A 20,702-nucleotide genomic window follows, 5' to 3' on the forward strand; every position below is an offset into this window, starting at 1 on the left:
CCTCTTCATCTATCATGCAGTCGTGAGCATCTCGTTCGCAGCGTAAGTGCCCAAAAGCAGTGCTATGAGAACAGGAGCCTGCCTGAACTCTGGAAAAAGGAGCTATCTGTAAGTCTTACTTTTCCGACTCAGGAGGCGCACTCAGACAAGAAGCCAAAGTGCTGTTGCCAATCCTGTCGAAACCATCAGGAGTCTTGTGGGCAAGACACTGTTTCCAAGGCTCTTTTCAGATACAATATAAGTGACGTCTGTGAGCTTCTTCTGTGTCAACTCCGACAGACTGCCTGATTCAGCTAGCTCGTTCATTTCTTTTCCAAGCTGTCGCAAAATATTAGTCGACCGGCCCTTGGGACACATGATGACTTCAAATCCTCCGCCTGTGGGAATAATAAAAGTGGACTGCTGGTCGTCAAAAGCGAAACTGTAGGCATCGGGACAGATTATCTTTGCCCTCTTGCTGTAGGCCGACGGCTTACAGACATCTGGGTCGTGGTACTCTCCAACACAACAGTCCTTGTCAGTCCCGTATGCAGCGCAGGCGCTGTTACACGGGGAGAACTCTGGTCGTTGGATGTCGTCGTCTGGATAAGGGTAGACTCCATCCCCAGGCTTAGTGGGTGGGAAAGCGAGGTACTTCCATGGACACCAGTTCCGAGCGTTCTCATTGCTAACCCGAGTTTCCAACGGAACAGGGTATGTTGAGTTTGTGTAGTAGGTTCCAGTCTCACTGCTTGCATAAATCCAACTAGGAGATGCAATGCAGGCACAATTAGTAAGGTTGGGTGGGATAAAGGTCGTGTTCTTCGCAGGAATGTAGTTGAGACCCATCGGGAGGTTGTAACCATCTACCAGTGAGATATCGTAAAAGGTCTGTTTCCCTTCCATACCACCAGCCAATGTAAATTCAGCCAGAGTCGCTGGCGTAGCACCCTGTTACCGTTAGAAATGCAAGGCTTGTTTGTGTAGAGAGCACTTACACTGGAATCGCAATCCAACTTTCCAGAACAGTCTCCCGTTTTGCAAGAGCACGAGTCATCCTTCACTGTGCAATTTGTGCGACCCCAGACCCGTCCTTGCCAACCTGGTGAGACCCAAAGGTCTTTGCTTTTTCCTTGGGTGAGCTCAAAGCCTCCGGTTCCTGGGCCTTTGCCAGCCTGTGTCGCAATACCGGGCCATATTGTTGAGTCGCATTTGTTGGTGATGGTCAAAGGGATAGGCCTATCAGAGTCGCTGGAGTCATCCGGTTCCCTTCGTGTTGCAGCACTAATTCGTCCTGGGAAATTCAGTAGTCCTTTGTCTGATCTCTTGGCGACAGCATTCGGGCCATCTGCCTTTGCAGTCTGCAGAAAGAGACCAATGGCAAGAGTAGGTACCAACACTCGACAGATGGAAATGCTACTAACGCCTCTGCGTCTTGAAGAGGGTCCCATTTCACGACTCGCAGGGCTTAATTCAGGTTGGGTAAAGATGTTAAAAAATATGTGGTTAGGATTACAATCCAATGCCACTGTCAAACAAACTGGCCTTGAATCCAAGGTGAAAAGCAGTGAGTGTCAACAATTGGTGATCATAACGTCCAAGTAGCTAAGTATTCAAGCAGCGGTTGACAGGCGGATAGATATAACACAAGCGTGGTGTTGGTATGGAGCCAGGGTCCAGGGGGGTCAAATGTGACGTATAGGCGATAATGAAGCTGCGAACCGGGACCGCTTGCTTGATTCCCAGCAACTGTTTCTTGATCACCCCTGTCCAAGTGATCTGCGATTCAAGAAAATGACCAGATGAATGATGGGCGATTGGCCCAACGAGCAGGGTGGTCTGGGCAAGGCAGACGTGGTAGGCTGGGCTAGCTTGAAAGCACGGCAATGAGAGGACGAGTCGAGATATCTGAAACGACAAGGGGCAAGAAAGGTGATGACGATGATGGGATAACAACTATTTTTGGTGTTCGATCGTCCAAAGATAAACAAAAGGAGAAGAAGGATGAAGGGTAATTATAAGGTAATCGACAAAGCCAAAGAAGCCGTCTTAAGCAAAGGTAAGAATCATAAGTCTATAAGAATGCCAAGAAGAAGAGAGAAGATAAACAAGGGAATGACAGTTATTGAATGAGCAGAGAAACATCCATGGTAGGTACTAATGGATTCCACACTGGGATCCCGCCCAGGTTGCTCAAGGAAGGAAGGAAGGATCCATGGGATGGCTAAAGTCGATGCCATGCTCTGATGTTGGCTAGGCGGTAGGGCGCCTATCTGCTGTGGTGGAAATGACGTCAGAGAAGCCGCCTCCAACAGAACCAACAATGATACCTCTATCCGTACCTACCTCTGTGAACTCATATTGGGAATCACAAACAGCAAACAGACTAAGCTCAGATATCTACATATAGATGCCTAATTTTACTTTAACTTGATTTAATTGGGCAATTTAACACCAGTTAGTTTCAGTCACTAGCATCGACCGTTAGAAAAGCCTAATCCCACGTGCGTTAAACATCGTGGTTCACTGACAACTCATGTTGAAGAACACAACAAATCCAAAGACTTCAAGAAAACAAGGGAGAAAAAAAGAAATTAACTAAAAAAAAAAACATACAACACCGGGGATTCGCTGGTCGTCACCGACCCAACTACTAATCCGGCGCTTCGCAGCTTGACGATGGGGGAGCGGACGGGACCCCGTATTCTCTACGAGCTTTGGTCGTGTGTGATCAACAGTAAACGTTCAATGGGTTATGAGGCTAGAGATAACGGTGTGCATCAGAGGCGGTGCCTTCGGTCAGGGAGTAACCACTGCAACATACTTGGGTACATGCGTTCATTCAACTGGAATTCATCGTCTATATACGAGTAATCATCATGTCGTTCAGGCATGCAACTCTTTCCCTCTTGTACCCGGAACGTAGCACCAGGCTCAAACACACTGGTCTGTTTACCACGCTCCTATATTTCAATTCTCAATACTAAATCCAACATCTTTCGCTCGACATGTAGTAAGGCCTCTACAAGTGCTCTCAAGGCCGTCTTAAATAATCTCCCCGTACGCTCTGAGTGGGTGTCGTCTCGACCTGCGTTTTCCTAGGTATCATGCGGTTTCAAAGTGAACCTTAAACTTATCGACTTTTCTCTTTCTCTCCTGTTGTTGATCCTGTTTATCTGAAGCGAGAGCGGCAGCGACCCATGACCTCGCCTTGGCAAACCAGCTCGGCGCTGAATTCTGAACCATCCAGCGTCAGGTAAATATCGAAGTAAACGCGGTAAAATGTGCCTTGAGGGGTATCCATGCGTTCAAAGTCCTTCTCCAGGTTCTTGCGGGACAAATCTGAAGTAAGGGTAACGACTTCCTTAATGCCTGCATACTGATGTTAGTCATGGCTTTGGGTTTATGATTCCAGTCAAACTTACGAGGATCCTTGGTATATTCAGGGCAGACGTCGTCGTCACAGGCATACAGGACATCTTCGTACATGAGGGTAGCACCTGGGGCCACTTGTCGGAAGAAGGAGACCTTGACAGGTTCGCCGTTCTTGACCTTTTGGCCCTTCTGGACGAAGATCTGGCGGGTGAACTTGCAGCGATCCTTTCCATCAAGAGAGGGTACACGGTAGGCCTCGGGGTGGTAGCCCTCCTTGAAAGGCTGAAGAGTAGCCATGAGGTAGTGTCGACGGGCAACACGGTGGGTGACGATTCGCTCTGTGATACCAGCAGTGACAGCTCCCTTCACAATGGCGGCGACGGAGTCCATGGGTCGAACAACCTTGGACTGGAACTGGGGAGGAACGTGGAGCTTAATTTGCTGGAAGAGGTATTCAGAAGCACCGAAACCTCCGACAACCAAAATGTTCTGAAGAGTACGGTTCTGAGCCTGAATAGCGATAATCTGGTTTCTGACAAGCTCCAGAATACGGTTGACAACAGGCTCGAAGCACTGAAGGATCTCCTCGTTGGTGAAGGTCATGTAACCCTCCTCAATGCCGGCCTCAGGGAACTCGGCCTCGATACCGACATCAACAGCCCACTTTTGACCGTTGTTTCGGAAGTCAGCCTTGATTCGGTTCTCAAAGTCCATGATACACTTGGCGTAGACTCGGCCGGCCGTCTTGGAGCCATCAGGCAACTTCATTTTGCGGATCTTGGTGCGGAGAATGTTGCTGAAGTTACGGTTCAGGGCTGTTGAACCACATGAGTCACCAGAACCAGCTGTACACTCGGCGACAGTGAATGGGTTTTCCTCCTCGACTTCGTACGCAATCAAATCGACAGTACCACCGCCACAATCCACAATCAGAACGGCGTCATGCACCTTGAGATCCAGAAGACCGGTCTTGGAGCAGAACAAAGCAGCAGCTTCAGGTTCTGAGACGAGAGTCAGACGGTTGTCGTTCTCGTCACGTAGGAAACCGGCCTGAATAGCAGCGGCTCGGGTGGCGGCCTTTCCAGCATCGTTCCAAATGGCAGGGACAGTGAGGTAGTATCGGATATTGCGCTCTTCTCGGTTAAAGACTTCACCCAATGCCTTCTGCAGGGCTGACCGCATAGCCTGTCGAAGCTTGAAAAGGTAATCGGCGGCGACATCGATCTCGGACTTTCCTGGGGGCAGAGGAGGGAGGTTGATGGGGTCAATGTATGTGTTACCGCTCAGCATCAGTTGCAACTTGAACCACTCGACCTTTTGCACACCGGGCTTGGGATAACCGGTAGGGGCGAGGGCGTCAGCAATATCAGGTCCCCATCCTACCACCTTTTGGTATTGGTCGTAGTAAAGAACCGTAGGAATCTGGGAAGTATCATGTCAGCTCAAGAAATTGAGCCATCTCGTTTTCTCAACGTACCTTTTGCTTTGTGTAAGAACCGGCACCGGGCCATTCGGTGATAATATCTTCCTTGGCCTCGTTGTTGGTCGCAAATGCAAAGGCGACACCAGAAAATGTAGTACCCTGTGGATTATTTGTCAGCCACTCTTCTTGCCATACCGGCGGCTGTTCAATATGCCTACAAAATCGATTCCAACAATCAGCTGAGCCTTGCTCTTGCTAGCACCCTCAACCTCGGCGGCAGGACCTGGTCGCTGGAACTGCTGGTTCATGGGTCCGCCTGGAGGACCGGGAGGAGGGTATCCTTGAGGAGGAGGTGGTTGTTGTCCGAACCCGGGAGGACCTCCCATCGGAGGAGGACCTTGGCCCATAGGAGCCATACCGGGAGGGTAACCCATGGGGGCTCCGGTGTTGATCGGAGGAGGACCGCCGACCATTTGAGTAGGAGGAGTGCGGTTAGGTTGTTGAGTGAGAGGACTGGTTCGACCAAGAGGAGCTTGGCCAGGGAAGTTTGCAGTATAGCTAGGCGGACGGTTGCCGGGGCCCGGGTGATTCATCGGAAGACTCGTCGTCGAAGACGATGGGGCGATCGAGGCAGGGCGTAGCTGCTGAGGAGGCTGCGGTATTTGACCTGGAGGAGGGGTTGGGCTCGGTGTTAGACCTTCCGGGGTCTGTATGCTTGCGGTGGACTTGCGTTTTCCGAAGCCAAGGCTCTTGAAGCGGGAGTTCATAGAACTCATATGGAAAAGAGGAAAGGAAGCAGAGGTGGGAAAGGGTTGAGAAGTAGGACCCAAGAGGTCAAAAGAGGTAGAGGCAGGCACAGACACAGAGGGCAGCGAGCGAGCGAGCGAGGCGCCGCAGCAGGACGGGGACTAGGACGGGGGGCAGGACGGACAGGACGAGGGGGGTTTGGATCGAGGCGGATTAGGATTGGGCGTAAGAGGGGGAGGGGGATTTGAGAGTAGGAGTGGAGGGTCAGGCTTGGGCTCGGGTCAGAAATTAGCACGGGGGCGTGGGAGGGGCAGCGACAGAACAGTACAGTGGCAGTCTCAGTCGCAGCAAGCAAAAATGGTCAAGCTAGGTTCCTTTTCGTCTTGAGAACCTAGGAATAGCGAGAGGCGAGGTTAAGGACCAAGGACAGGTAATCGGCCGTCAAACCGTATGGTTGCGCTGATTCTGGTTCTGAAGCTATGATGCTAATGCCATGTAATGCTTCGTTCAATTCTTGTTGAGTCCTGAACTGAGTAGTCCTGTCCCGTCGCGTCCTAGCTCTAGTAAAGACAGACTGCTGGAGCGTGCGAAGGGACAAAGAGGGGTGTGCGAGCCTGAGATCTTCACGGGATGGTTGGTTAATAATATTGAGCTTGGGCTGAGCTTGGGCTTGTAGCTGGCTTGAAGCTGAATGCACCGAAAACAGACTGTTGATGCTCGGTTTTGGCTTGATGCAGGCTCGAAGCTTGGGCAAACACTGTATGGATGGTGGTAGGCAAATTGGATTTGGTCTTTCTGGGCTTTTTAGGTATCTTGGGAATTGAAGAATGTCTCTGCACCGCTGTGTAGGGTCGTAGTGACAGATGGAGTCGTGAGATTCAAAGTGGGTTGGGCTTTGTCAGGTTGGCGTCGATACGATACACATGCGTTGGCCCGTTCAGTGCTTATTACCGTTTCGAGACACGATCAAGCAAAGAGGCGCAGTTGAAAAGACGAACGGGTTGGCCGGAGAGGCGAAATGTTCAGGTACTGGGTAGATTTATCAGGAAATGCTGTTACGGCTCTATCAACATTAAAAGAAGAATGAGGATGCTGGTACCTTCTTCCTTCTGGGCTTGGCTAATAAGCTGAGGTTTAGTGAGTGGCTGAATTGAGGCGCTGCGAGCTGGGTTAGATATCCGCTTCAAAGATGACCTAATGATCCAATAGAACGAGCAACATGAGACGAGAAAGCAGTGTCCGACCGCTTCCAGTGGAGACGTGGTAGAGACGCAGCTGACAGAGCTAGGATCTTTCCAGCGGTTTAAGGCTGAGTGCAGGGGTTTACAAGACCCATGTCCTTCTGTAATGCTACCTACTGTAGGTGCATTTTAGCGACCAAGAAGGTCTGTTTCACACCGTTTTTCTGATTGAGAGAAAGTTCATGATCTTACTGTTACGAAGTTAAATATTAACACTGGCAAGACCGTGGGATAACGGCCCAACGTGTTTTATAACTTAAATTACGGTTTATTGTTGGATTACTAAATAAGGTTGTACTGGAAGAAGGCACTCCAGCAGGCTCTTTCCTTGGGTTATAAACCAAAGTCCAATGGTTTGCTGACAGGATGAATCTGATGGTACACCAGGCGATGGATGTTTCCCATTGTGGCTGTGGGTTATCCAGCACTAAATTAGTGCCGTGGAATCCTACCTACCGGCCGAGAGTTTCTTTTTTCGGCAACCGTTCTGTGCCAGTAACAAAATACTTGTATATTAGATAGAGTATGAAGTTTATATATGGTTATGTTTAGTATGTAGAGGTCAGTTCAAGAATACCCTTCAATTCTGTCTCTATAAAGTTGACAAAGTGCCTCATGATTATAGATCATCTTGACGTTTGGTAGTGATCTGGATGGTGGGGAAGATGCAAATGCAGGACACGAGCAAAGCCCCAATACGATACGGCAATCCCTTACGAAATAATGAGTATCCAACTAGTATCCAAGGTAAAAAAGAAATAAAGAACGGCCACGCCGATATTGACCATGACGATGCTGATGACGTTGGTTACTTCGTATCATACTTATCATGCCTACGGATAATTATACAGTCATTCTAAAAGTACCTAACAAAGAAAACGGGCTACAGAGAACATTCCGAATACTGTACAGGTGCGAGCCTGGTTACCATGTGCCAGTTGTGGTTCAGATCATCAATCTCTCAGCCGCACGCAAACGTGGACTTATTTAGGCGGTTTGGGTTGAGGCCTAGGGGTATTAGAAAAATTAACCGCTGGAAGCATGAAGAGCGAAATTAGTAGGTCACTATATGCTTGTTAAAATATAGCCCTTAGACTACTTATTTTTAATACTCTGATCTTGGGAGGTCTTTTTTTCTGCTACTCACTAGCTGGGGTATACGCAGGGCCCTGGATTTCAGGACCTTTCGTAGGACTTTATGTGGATCCATTTCTTTGTCGTGTACATTTGGTTGGCTCCAGTCTCTCATCAACTTTATTGATTCGACATGGAATTGCGTCCTTTCTCAACCAGCAAGGAGAAGCTTGGCTGTCAGCAATTACTAATGGTCTGGAATCAGTAGCGGCTTTTCTCTGGGCAGTATCTCTGCTCAATGTTCCCGTTTACTGTGGTGTGATTTACCACAGCTGAATGGAAATCAAGAAAGTTTTCTCTCGAGATGTACTCCTCGAGATATACCATATTGCCTTCTCACGACCCTAAACACTTATCATCCACTATCAGGCAAGCTATTCCATCCGATACAACCATTTGCTCAAAGGGAAGCGTGCATTTGAAGTTAGATATATAGCCTGCTGCGAAAGCGCTTACCTGGTTCCGGCCATATATCAGCTTAGGACTCAGTCAGGAGACCTAGACAATTGGGCTGTTTCCATTGAGTCAAAGGTCAAAATGGACTAAGTTGAGAGTTGGACATGTATATTGAAATCTTGTTGAACGACGAATGGTGTAGCTGTGGTGTATGTGTAGATGAAAGGCAGATACGTGTCGTTTATGGATGCAATGCTTTGAACAAACTGCCAGCTCTACCAGACAAGGTATATGTGAGCCAATTGTCACCATAATACTAAAGTATCATAGAAGTGTTCCAAGTTCAAAATGTGGGAGTGCCAGAGCTACTCGGGATGGATAACAATAATGTTGGTACACTCGAGGAATACTGAATTTATAGTTCAAAATAACTATTGACTCACTTCCAGTTAACATAGATTTGTTGAAGTCATCTCGGTTTATGTATATGCGCCAATGTATGATCGACCTAAACGGAAAGGAGTAGTAATTGAGACAGTATTTCTCCATAAGTGCAAGAGTATTCGGTATCCGTAAGTAATTGCTAGCTCGAATCGCATTATGAACTTGGGCACTCGACAAGTAATCACGTTGCAAATAGTTTGTTGAAAATGTAAGTCATCTGCTGACTGGGTATGTCTCTTACTGGTGGTAGCGTACCTCGACGATTATCGAGGTATGAGCGCTGTAAGTCCAGATCAGGGAAATAAGAGTCTCTCAGACTGAATGGAAAGAGAAGGTGTCGACGCATTAAGGACTGCTGGCACATGTTGATACTATTGCTGTATGGCTGGTCATTGAACCTCCTCCTATGGCAACTCGATCCATCAGTAACAGTTACATATCTTTGTAAGCGACCCTCCATGCATCAGGGGCAATATGGATGCACTGGGATTTTGACCTGAAGGGGCATGTAATTGTAAAAGGTAGCGATGAATGGTGCCGGATCATGAGTAGCAACAAGTTTGGATTAGACACATCCACATACTCTACCCGTCCTAGTCTGAGGCAGAGTACATCTTTTTTTAGCATTGACTACATGATATGTGTTTGCTAGTGAAAGAGTAATTGCATCTTCTCGGATTTATCTAGCTTAGATCTAACGTGGTTGCAAAGAGAAAAAGAAGTGATATCGTTCGTTGGTGTCACAAGTCGACCATCAGGCTATGATTTACACCAGCACTACCATAGCACGTAAGGGACACGGGAGTTCGCTACTGTTAAAACTTGTAGATTTTGAACAGATACAAAATCCTCCAAAATATCCCTTACTTATAATTGCCAAGTTCAATTCTTCCAAACAGGATAAACGTCTACAAGTGTTAGTTTAGCAGAAGTCGTACAACGCGACTCGACCCTAGGTATTACGAATACATACATAAATTACGTAGACGCTACTTGAATTAAGGTATAACAGTTTCCTATTCTTCTTCCCGTCATATTCCCTAAGGAAACTAGTATGACAAACTAGTAAGTGAATCAGCCTTGACTATCCAGAAGCAAATACCAGCAAGTGAAGCACAAGCCCAAATCACTACCAGAGCGCACCGTCACAAACGATGAGACAAAAGGAGCAGGCTGCCGTCTTAACTATTATGACGGTCTTGCTGTGTAATAAATACGGTATGCAACCATTGCCGTCGGTTACTCGAAGCTCTATCACCCCAACTCTTGTTGATACCGAATATATCACATGCATACAAGCTTCGTCCAACTGCCACTACATTCTTGAGCGTTGAAAGCCAAATGGCTGCCCAGAAGATAATCATGTTTTGCTCTGCTACGATATGCCTGTTCTGATAATGCCATATCTGCGCTTGGGACTTGACTTGTCAACGGATCGAGGATCAGGCTCACCATTAAATCTGAGTACAACAAAAGGGTATCCAGCAGAGACAGTCTCAGTTAAACTACTCGATGTTATCACGAGATAACGTTGAATACCATCCATCGATCTTGACTCGATGGCAAAAAGTACCATCCAAATCACCACAGTCCAGCAAAATATATATGTAGAATAACTATCGGGTCAGGCTCAAACAAGTTGAAACTGTATCCGAGATACAGCTCGAAGACTTAGTATGAATCCAAATTATAAGAAGTAAATGGCATAACACTTCTTCGCGAAGAAGACCAGCCATGCTCTCTTAGTTGCATTGGCTTTCGAGTTCCTAGTCTAGACATTGAGACTGATGCTATCTTGATATCTTGCGATGCAATCGATCTTTGCAAGAGAAAAGAGCAGAGATGCCGCAGTATTGACCCAAGTGCATACAAGTAGGAAGAACGGTAGATGCGATTCAGTAAGACTACAAGGCTATACCATCAATAGTATCTTGATATAGAGCTATAGAGTTCTTAGATACCTACAATCAACACGAACATACTAGAGAGGCTTGTCAGATGCATATGTCTCGAACTTGACATATTCTGCTTGTACAATCACCAGCATTACAAAGGTGCAATTCATATAGGAGTTGCGGAAAGGACAATCTCTATAGTTCATCGCTTCGCTATCATATTCAAGAAGCAATATTTCAATATCCTTGTTATCAATCGAGTCGATAATAACTTCTGGACGATCGTTACACAGAAATTATGGCTATATCACCTAGGAGAGGACTATTGGTAGATAATCACGCTGGCGTTGATCCCGACCCGAATTGAAAGTCACTAATTCCTTCGACCGCGGCTTACTTCTGAGGGGTAGTTTGAACATTGAAGTGAGGAACTTCATTGCTACGTAAATAGTGACTCCGCTTCAGCAAAGTTGCACGAGGACAGATACTATAGACCAATAGAGTAGTTACCCGTGTTTCCAATATTGACAGTCCACGCGCATGGCTTTCAGCACAGCATCACGATCATTGGAGGCGGCAGAGAACCAAGGCGATATAGATCGCCGATCTACAGAGAATATAGATAAGCATCCGAAGCGGCCTTTTGATAAGACGCAGATATGTTGTTTGCACTCAAAAAGACGGATCATGCTGCTACATTTACTGAGGTGTTACGGATCCACTCGAGGACTTGTCGGTGATCCCATCGAACCAAATGCGAGATTTCAGAAGCTGTAGGAATTGGTAGGAATCATAACTAGGTTGGCAGTTATGTACTGACCGAAACTATAGGTTTCAGCTGTTGTCTTGGCTCTGTTAGAACCAAAACTGTCATAGTTAACCGAGGATATGGATAGAAGGGCAAGATGCTCATGGAAACTCAACGTGCATGGCCCCATTTGATTGGGGCGCATGGGTAGTATGGAAGATTCTAGGAATTCCCCAACAGCTATATCCGATGTACAGATAGAGAACGGGAAGATGCAATCCAGGTCCTTCCCATGAGAGTGGAACCAACAAGCGAGACTCTGCCGAAAGAATTCCGTTCTATTAAGGTTACATTCAAGATTGAAGCTATCTCTATACACTAGATAGCTATCATATACGGACACTCATGTCAATCAATTACCAACCGATCAAGCATTTGTTACTGTGGATAAGTTAGCTTGTATTTGGACTGCTATCCCATGTAGCTTCCAGGTTAGCGTGACAAACAAGAGTTTTAACAAGAGTTTTTAGTGTCATGCATTAATAATTAAAGCTTGGGACTGGGGTCAAAACCCTGACCTATAGGATGGGACGGGGGGCTCTGAGATGGAACGAGGGAGGGGTGAGAATGCGTGTGTCGGTTTATCACAAATTGGTGAGTCAGATTAGAATCTGATATAAATTGATCTAATCTAGTGAGCATTGAGCAAGTGAAGATCATCGTGAGCATGTGAGTTAGTTATGGAGAAGGGGTACGTGGTGTTGTGGGTAAAGTAAGCAACGCAGAGCAGAGCAGAGCAGAGCAGAGCAGAGCCAAAGAAAGGGGTTCAGAACTCAATTGAATCAACAACTCAACAATTATCAGAGACGGTGTGAAGCAAAGAACAACTAATTAGGTGCAGTAATAATCATAATCTGTCTCCGAGAGCGGAGCCCCCGACCTCTTCCTCTCCCCTCTTTCATCTGGCCCCGGAATCCAATCTTAGCCGTCACATGAAGGTTTGTCTTCCCCATCTTTTCGGAAACTCCTAATCAGGTTAGTCTCATTTTCTAGACAGTTTGTGCCTGAGCGGGGAAACGCTTGCAACTGCTCGGGACCGGGGCCTAGAGCCGGCTTGTCTTTGCGGCTCTGCTCCGTTCGCTTAAGCACAAGCTCAGGCAAGCTAAACAGAACCCACACAATAATCAATCAATCCCACAACATGTCTTAGATTGATTTTTTGCTGCTCACGAGGATCAACATGCCCCCTTGGCCTAAGGCCCATGCCCCCATACTCTTTGCCTCGGATCCGAACACGTACTTTGCTCTTGGGATTTCCGGCATTAAGGGATAGACCCACCTCAACTTTTTCTTTCCGCGTGATGTCTTGTTAATCCTAGAATATCTAAATTAAGACCAGGGCTAGAATCTCCCATAGAAGGTGTCTCACCTTAGCGAGTGCTGTAGCGACATGGCACGGCATGGATTGCATTGCTGTCGCCTTACGAATCCAACTAACCCATCAAGGCATTCCGAAAAGCACGATGTTGAGTATCCCGCTTGACTTTCTTTGCTTTGTCTACTTTCTGACAACTCGCCACCCCTAAGTCTTTTCCCCTCTTGCGTTCCAGTTTTCACTCCTTTGTCTTTTTGATTACTATGCCATTTGTCACATTCCGCAACATAGGACATGCCCCTAGAACAGTTGTCTAGCAGAAGTATGACCTGGTTGGACAGTTTTAGCATTGTACCTATATGCCCACTAGTTAATCTAAGAGACAAATTCTCTATGCTACTAACATTGTTCAACACCATAGATCACAATTGCATCCTCAATGATCGCTTTGTTGGCTCTTTAATTAGCAACATGTATGGCATTCTCAATTGTAGTATGCGTCTTTTTAGTCATCCGAGAGCCAAAGTTGTTGAAACCAAGTGACTACTCTAGTCACTAGCCTAGTCCCAAGGCGATGAGGCTGCATGAAATATGTACTTCAGATAAACAAAACTCTTAATTATCACAATCAAAACTCTCACGAGTCAGTAACTTGAACAAGGCTTAATTTAAATCGTTATGGTATTATGCACTATATGGAAGCTTTTTAAGCTATACTAAAAATCCCAGAATATCAGATACCAAGCTCCTATGCTCATGATGCGCTATGCCAGTTGAACGCCAGTAAACCAGTCATTATGTGACAAAAAGTTTCCAAACTTTTGTCTAATCTGTCCTTGCCTTATTTTATTCATCATCCTCATCCTCCTGCAACCAACCCCGGCTCATCTCGACAGCTCGCTCCCATCTTCGTCGGGATCGACGAACAGTCTTGGGGTCAGCCTCGGGGTAGAAGACCTTGCGGTCCTTTCGGTTCACTTCGTGAAGCTCCTCAAGCTCGTTCCATACTCCAGTGGCAAGACCCGCAGCAATAGCAGCGCCTAGTGCAGTAGTCTCGCGCATGGCGGGGCGATCGACAGGAACTCCGCTGATGTCGGCCTGTGTTTGCATGCAGAGGTCCGAGTTAGATAGACCGCCATCCACTGCCAGAATGTCGAGGGCGTGGCCCGAGTCAGCTGCCATAGCGTCCAGAATGGCCGCTGTCTGGTGGCAAGTAGCTTCGAGAGTAGCTCGCACAATATGACCCTTGTTGGTGTGCTGGGTGACACCGAAGAGAGTACCCTTGGCGTCATCAATCCAGTAGGGGGCGAAGAGGCCGCTAAACGCAGTCACGAATGTGACACCACCGTTGTCAGGAACAGATCGGGCAACAGTATCGACTTCAGCAGAATTCTTGATAATGCCCAAGTTGTTCTCGAGGAACTTGACACCAGAGCCAGCAACAGCAATGCTACCCTCGAGAGCGTAGACAGGCTTGCGGCCCTTGCCAAAGTCGTATGCAACAGTGGCGAGCAGGCCAGTCTTGGAGATGACAGGTTCGCTGCCAACGTTGTAAAGGAGGAAGCAGCCAGTACCATAGGTGTTCTTGGCCTGGCCGGGCTTGAAGCCACACTGACCAACGAGGGCAGAAGATTGGTCACCCAAGCAGCCAGCAATAGATATACCCTTGAGAGGTCCCTTACAGAGGGTACCATAGGCAGTGGGGTGGGAAGAGGGAACAATCTTGGGTAGGCTGACCTTGGTGCGATCAACATCAAAGAACTTGAGAAGATCATCATCATAATCGAGGGTCTTCAGGTTCATGAACATGGTACGGCTGGCGTTGGTGGCATCGGTGACAAAGATGGGTCCGCCCTCGCGTGCGTGCCCACCGTTGAGCTTGTAGATGAGCCATGAGTCGACAGTACCAAATGATAGTCGACCATCCTCGTAGGCCTCTCGAACAGATTCCACATTCTGAAGGACCCAAAGGAGCTTCACACTTGAAGGGTAGGTAGACAATGGCAGGCCGCAAGATTCCTGGAGCTTGTCGGCACCAGGCTTGTTCTTGAGGTCACGGACAAGGGCAGAAGTACGGGTGTCAGGCCAAACAACAGCATTGTAAAGGGGCTCGCCAGTGGTGTTGTCCCAAAGAACGGTGGTTTCACGCTGATTTGTGATACCAATAGAGCGAATTTCCTCGATACTGTGTCCTTGGGCGCAGAATTTCTCAGTTGCCTTCTCGATGCAAATCTCGGCAGATTCAAGAAGGGTCATAGGGTCATGCTCGTGCCATCCAGAGCTGGGGTAAAGGTTCTCGAATTCCATCTGATGACTGGCGACAGGTTCACCATGTCCGTTGAAAATGAGGAATCGGGTTGATGTTGTGCCCTGATCGATGCTACCGACGAACCAGTGCTTCTGTCTCTCTTCCTCGGTCTCTTCGATTCCGTCGGGGAGTTGTTCCTCGTGATCTGACTCTAACTCAGACTTGGCTGAGAAGAAATCTCCTGTGACATCTGTTGCTTCAGCATCCTGAACTAGACCCTGTGGTAGCTCCTCGAGAAGGATATCGGCAGTTCGTGGTCGCTTAGACTTGAATTCTTGTCTAAGGAAGTCCTTGGGGTTTATGTCGTCGAAACTATCTTGCACCAGACAATGGGGTGCGTTGGTTGTTGAGAATTGCATCCTTGCACACAGTGTTGACAAAGTGTTTGCGAGTTTGTGGTTTGTGATATCGTGGCAAGGGAGCCTTCCCTAGCAGAGTAGAGGATGTGGCGAAGAGGTTGAGTGTCGTTGAGCTCTACTAAGTTGTAATAGAGTTGGTAGCCAAGGAGCTAGATTGTTGTTTGTATATATAAAGATGGAGGGATGGGGAGTATGCTTGATAGGTGATGGTGAATATAGAATGGAAGATGAAGAAGGTAGACGATTGAGGGAGGAAGTCGGCCTTGATAAATGCTTGAGGATCGAGGGGGAACAAGGGGAAGGGTGGGGGAAAGAGCGGAGGGTAGAGCGGAGGGAGCCTCGGGATGCCATTGTGAGTTAGACACGGGGGAAGGACAGGGCGGGAGACCGGCGCCCAAACGGCTGGAGTCAAACAGAAACTGACATGTGCAGGGCAGGAACGATGTGTGCAATGCTGACGACTGTGTAGACAGTCAGTCTCAGTCTAACGCCCACGCCCAGAACCGGATAGGGAAGGAGGGCGGGGTGTTGGGGATGCTTGCTAGGTACCCAGGCTTGCTAGGCTTGGATGTTGTGTTGCTGTGCCTCGACAAGGACCACTTTGCAGTCCCGGGGAGATCGATCGCCGGGTCAAATTCAAAAGCAGGTTTGATTTTCAGTCGGCTTCTGCAATCCATTTAGCGGGGCACTTTACTTCTAATACCCCAACCCCACTTTGCAGGTCAGGCGGACGATGCGGAGCCCCGGCCTCGGGGGTCTCATCCACTGTTTAATTCAACGGGACATTTGGATGAATTGCCTTCCACGGGCTGAAGCCCACACAGGGGAAATTGATTCTCAGATCATGAGGACAGATTGAGATTAAGCTTACGAAAAGGTGAAACACATTCGAAGCTGTTTACTGAGCAACTTTTTTAGCATTCTTGAACCCAAAATAGTCCTCCCCACGTTATCCTAAAACCAATGCAGTAATCCGGCAAACATTCTTTCAATTCAATTCTGTCTCCCGGAAACCTTCTTTAAGGGGTGGACCCACCGAGTCCAGACTCTTGGAGGGTGGGCATAGACCTACACGTATCGTACTAGGTTGGTTGACGCGTGCTGCCCAGGCTCGTTCGGGAGGCTCAAATGCAGCGATTGACACTCAAATGACTGTTACTACGCTACAATGCTTTTTTCTTTTATAGTTGGACCCCTGGTTGGTGGATTTTCTGTACCCGCCCCCAACAAATACTGCCGGCACCCCCAATGGCTTCCATCTAGAAACGTGACCCAAATTCTTCAATATTGGGGGTATTTTTCTTGTACGCATTTGCATTCAGCCGGCAATCAAACCCATGGGCTGGGTTCGTTCCTGGAGATAGCTCTGCAACTACATGGATACGAGATCCAATCCTGGACGCGGATGGCTATTTGAACCAATAGACAGCCTTGTCCTTCCCAAAAAGGCTAAGCCATCAATTTCTATAAAAGTCGGGACATGTGGTGCTTTCAAGAAATGCGTGCAAAAGATCATGAGGAATTGCATCTTTTTCACTGCGTCTACCCTGTGGCCCGGGTCCGCAATTTCTAATTGCTTCTGCTCTCTCTGTTCCTTCCTTCGGACCAAGTCGTCCGCATGGGATTAAACCGGTTTTGAAAAGCGGCGGTTCACGTCACATCCGTGGCAAGTGCGTTGCGAGAGTCGCAGTGGATGTGGCTGACAGTACTGTAAAGGCAAGCGCGATGCCTTAACGATGAACGTATTTGGCGATCACAATTGCATCGAGATTCGAGAAAAACCAACACCTGGACCCTTTATTCTTCTATGCAAAAAACGTCACTTCACAACGTCACTCTAGAGGCTGTGGCCTGTGAGAATCGTTATATCTATTCAGCCCACATTTCAGCAATCCACCTGTGGACATGGCTATGACACAACGCTTTGGCACATAAATCCAATGACGTTACACCGTTTCTCTCACAAGCGGGACTGACTCCAGTAGATATGCAACCAAACCACAATCTTCAGTTATTAATGTGAGTTAAATGATCGACCCGGCTGTATGATTTCATTTTCCCAGTGCTTATACATGTCGATCAGGCCCAGTCCTCTGGCGCAATCATCAAAACGTCACTTGCCACAGGACCAGGACCCTTGCGTGGATAACTCCAAACGTCAACGGCCCAATATCGACAAATCAATCCAAGAGCTTACCTACAGTGGCGTTACTGAATCTCCAGGGTCCAGTTTCACATTGGATGAGATCCTTCGTTCGACAAACACAGACAACGTGGAATTCTCTCAGAGTTCGCTCAATCCCTCTCCACCAGAGCCCCAAGACCCTTATGACGACGACCTTTTCGATGATCTGGAGTTAAATCAATGTCTCGAGAGTGTCATTGGACTTATCCCCACAGGAGGCTCTGGGCCTTCACCGCATCCGGATGACATAGATGAGTTCGATCTGAAACAATCCGACGAAGATGCTCTGGAGGAGCTTTTGAAACAGGATACTTGGCAAGAGCCTCAACAGCCACCATCAAGTGTTCTTCGTACATTGAGTCGAAACTCACAGTCGGCGGACGAGTATGACCCGCAACTACAGCGTTGCTCACCGCGCTCTTCTTCACACATACCAGGATCCAGTATCAGATATACCCTGTTGCCAGAAGAAATAGACTGGAAGGCAGTTCGAGAACACACACGCCAGGAACCAAAGCCTGTGTCAACAATTGGAGCCTCCACTGCAAACAGGAGCAAAATCCCCGAGCATGAATCACGGACTGTTGAGCAAAAAACTTGGATCGGTTCCCAATCTGGATCGTCACCGCCCACTAAAACTCATACGTCCTCAGTATTTACTGGCCAATTATTGTTAAAGCCTTTCAAAACGTTTTTCGATCTACAGGAAATCTTAGATGCTAAAGCACAAATGTTCCGAAATCAGCCCGACATCACCTTCGAACTGTTTGCTCGAGTGATATACTCGAGTCGCGAGAACTTTCACAAGAAGCAGTACTTTCGCTTTCGAAGCCTGCTCAAGGAGTGCCCGCCTTATGTCAATGGTGCTCTCCTAGGCTAGGAGGCAGGGAGTCCAGTTGATTGCGCAGCTCGAGAGCTGCTTAAGGCGCATGCATCGCACATGAAATGCTTTTGTCGATGTAAGTTGCGATCAGACCCCATATCAGAATCTGGTTGGGGCATTACGGTACTTGAGATCTGCACTACAACTTGGAAGGAAATTCAGGGAGCTATGGATGCTCTTGGAAGAAAGGATCTAGATGAACCAGGGAGTCATTCTAATACTTTTGTGGGTTGAGTTGATGACGGAATTAGCTTTGAGGACGGGTGTCGGTTTCACGAAATATAAGTAACGATTCGTTCATCAGCTCAATGAATCAGACAAGGCATCTACAAAACGGCCCAACAGAATCATTTGTATTTCTATCTCTATGTCTGTCTGTCTAACATTACCAATACTATTTCTCGTGGACATAGAAATGCACGGCATACCTTAAAGCTAACCCAAAGACTATCCAGAAGCCTACAGAAACCCAATGCCGAATCGGCATCCAAAGTCTTTAACTGGGATCGATCTGATCCTTCAACAGGAAATAAGTATCTAGCTGCAGGATATGTTCACCGATAGCACTGTTCCGTCCACATCGAAGAAGTGCTGTGGGCTATTGTGAACTCAATACCATAGATGTCCAGTCTCCGAAGATCAGTTGGGCATCTGGAGGTTCAAGTAAGGAGCCATGGCCTTTTGGGCAACAGGCTTTACTTGGCGCAATTCTGTTACAGTGGGAGGTTTTGTATCGCCCCGACGTCGATGCCAACTTTCCTCAGTTTCAAGCAGCGCAGCATCCTCGTCCTTGCCCGTGGGATCAACAAACTGGTATGACCGAAACTCGCAGTTCGACCAGCCAGTAGCTACAGATCATGTCAGATAACCATACTTTCTCTGCATGAGATACAGTTGTTACTTACCTCTTTCTTCAGGCACACCATACCAGTCATCAGTCAAAAAATGCAGGAATCCTCCGTGAGACACGACAACAACGTGTTCATCACCACTCACAAGGTCCCTTAGAGCTCTTCTAGCTTTAAGACCGCGGACCGTGAGCTTCTCAACAGTAGGCTCATACTCGCTCCCGAGGCCCTTATCGGTCCATGTCTCCTCTACCCGGGAGTAATCAGCAATACCCTCGAACTCGGCCTGCACTTTGGCAACTGGAGATCCGGTATCGCAAGGATTGGCAGATACCTCCTGGAAAACGGGCATGGCAACGATTGGCTTGAGCTCATCAGTGCCGAAAGCGTGAAGACAGGTGTAAACCGTGCGACGCATAGGCGAAGCAAAGAGCTTGGTAAGCTTATCGTGGTGAGGGAACTCTTCGCGCAGAGCAGCACACTGCTTCTCACCAAGGGGAGTCAGGTCCGGGTCTTGCATCGACTCATTCTCGATAGAGAGGTTGTGGAAGCCTTGTGCGTGACGAACGAGGTGGATAGTAGGCGCCATAATGATGTATGTATATTCTAAAATCGTAAGATGTGTCTGAGTGATTTCTCAAAAGATAATGTCTAGAACAGTAATCAAAATAATCCAAAGGAAGAAAAAGGTTATAAAGACAAAGCGGTCTTTATTTTAATGAACCACAATGGACAAACGACAAGTTGTACGATAAGAGGGAAAATTTGGACCACAGCTGCCATGTAATGACTCAAAACACCTCCGACGTGGCCCCGCCAAAGCCGGCGTCATGATCATGATCCCCGGAGGCCGGACCCAACTGCGTAAGCGGAGCTGCCCTCCTTGGTGAGCGGCGTGCGTGTCCATCACCCACCGATTGGGCAATCTGTGGGGGTTTTCTGAGATGCATTAGCCTCTGTACGTTATTCAAAGTAGAGTGGCCAGCCTGTTGGGTCGCCTTGATTACCTGTTGCGTATGCTCTTCGGCTTGGTGACTGTAATCGTATTTGAGTGAAAACCGATTCAACTGCCTAGGAAGCCGAGAATCACATACAAGACTACGCAATTGTATACATTTGCCCGTTTGGTACCTGATCTGGCCTCTTCTTAGGCAATCCTCAGGGTATCAGAAAAATTGACCGCTTGAAGCATAGGATACGAAACTTATTAGGTCAGTTTATGCTCCTTAGACCATAGTTCAGACTACTTATTCATGTACCCTAGGACGTAGGAGGGCAAATTTTCTGCTACTGACTAGGCAATTGAATCAGTGGACTGTTTTCATCTCTGATGTGTTTGCTTCAAGGGTGGCCTCAAGCTCT

At 47.7% G+C, this 20,702-nt stretch overlaps 5 protein-coding genes across 5 annotated transcripts; 1 reads left to right on the forward strand and 4 right to left on the reverse strand.

Moving 5' to 3' along the window:
* Positions 1–141: 141 nt before the first annotated feature.
* Positions 142–1,430, reverse strand: FSST1_009380 (thaumatin family-domain-containing protein; the record flags this gene model as incomplete). The annotated part of the gene is made up of 2 exons (XM_083226347.1): positions 142–930; positions 978–1,430. 2 exons carry the CDS (start codon positions 1,428–1,430, stop codon positions 142–144), a joined length of 1,242 nt encoding a protein of 413 aa, XP_083085341.1.
* A 1,721-nt stretch (positions 1,431–3,151) lies between these two features.
* On the reverse strand, positions 3,152–5,553 carry FSST1_009381 (uncharacterized protein; the record flags this gene model as incomplete). Its single annotated transcript, XM_083226348.1, has 4 exons — positions 3,152–3,351; positions 3,405–4,776; positions 4,832–4,936; positions 4,996–5,553. 4 exons carry the CDS (start codon positions 5,551–5,553, stop codon positions 3,152–3,154), a joined length of 2,235 nt encoding a protein of 744 aa, XP_083085342.1.
* Positions 5,554–13,603: 8,050 nt separating this feature from the next.
* FSST1_009382 (glycerol kinase) lies at positions 13,604–15,424 on the reverse strand (the record flags this gene model as incomplete). The annotated part of the gene is made up of 1 exon (XM_083226349.1): positions 13,604–15,424. One exon carries the CDS (start codon positions 15,422–15,424, stop codon positions 13,604–13,606), a length of 1,821 nt encoding a protein of 606 aa, XP_083085343.1.
* Positions 15,425–17,496: 2,072 nt separating this feature from the next.
* FSST1_009383 (uncharacterized protein) lies at positions 17,497–18,489 on the forward strand (the record flags this gene model as incomplete). Its single annotated transcript, XM_083226350.1, has 1 exon — positions 17,497–18,489. The coding sequence occupies one exon, from the start codon at positions 17,497–17,499 to the stop codon at positions 18,487–18,489; it is 993 nt and encodes a 330-aa protein (XP_083085344.1).
* A 642-nt stretch (positions 18,490–19,131) lies between these two features.
* On the reverse strand, positions 19,132–19,929 carry FSST1_009384 (histidine phosphatase superfamily; the record flags this gene model as incomplete). The annotated part of the gene is made up of 2 exons (XM_083226351.1): positions 19,132–19,340; positions 19,398–19,929. The coding sequence occupies 2 exons, from the start codon at positions 19,927–19,929 to the stop codon at positions 19,132–19,134; spliced, it is 741 nt and encodes a 246-aa protein (XP_083085345.1).
* Positions 19,930–20,702: the final 773 nt, after the last annotated feature.

The sequence above is a fragment of the Fusarium sambucinum genome, chromosome II, assembly GCF_050947815.1.
Source record: "Fusarium sambucinum isolate potato_lamoka chromosome II, whole genome shotgun sequence".
Lineage (NCBI taxonomy): Eukaryota > Fungi > Ascomycota > Sordariomycetes > Hypocreales > Nectriaceae > Fusarium > Fusarium sambucinum.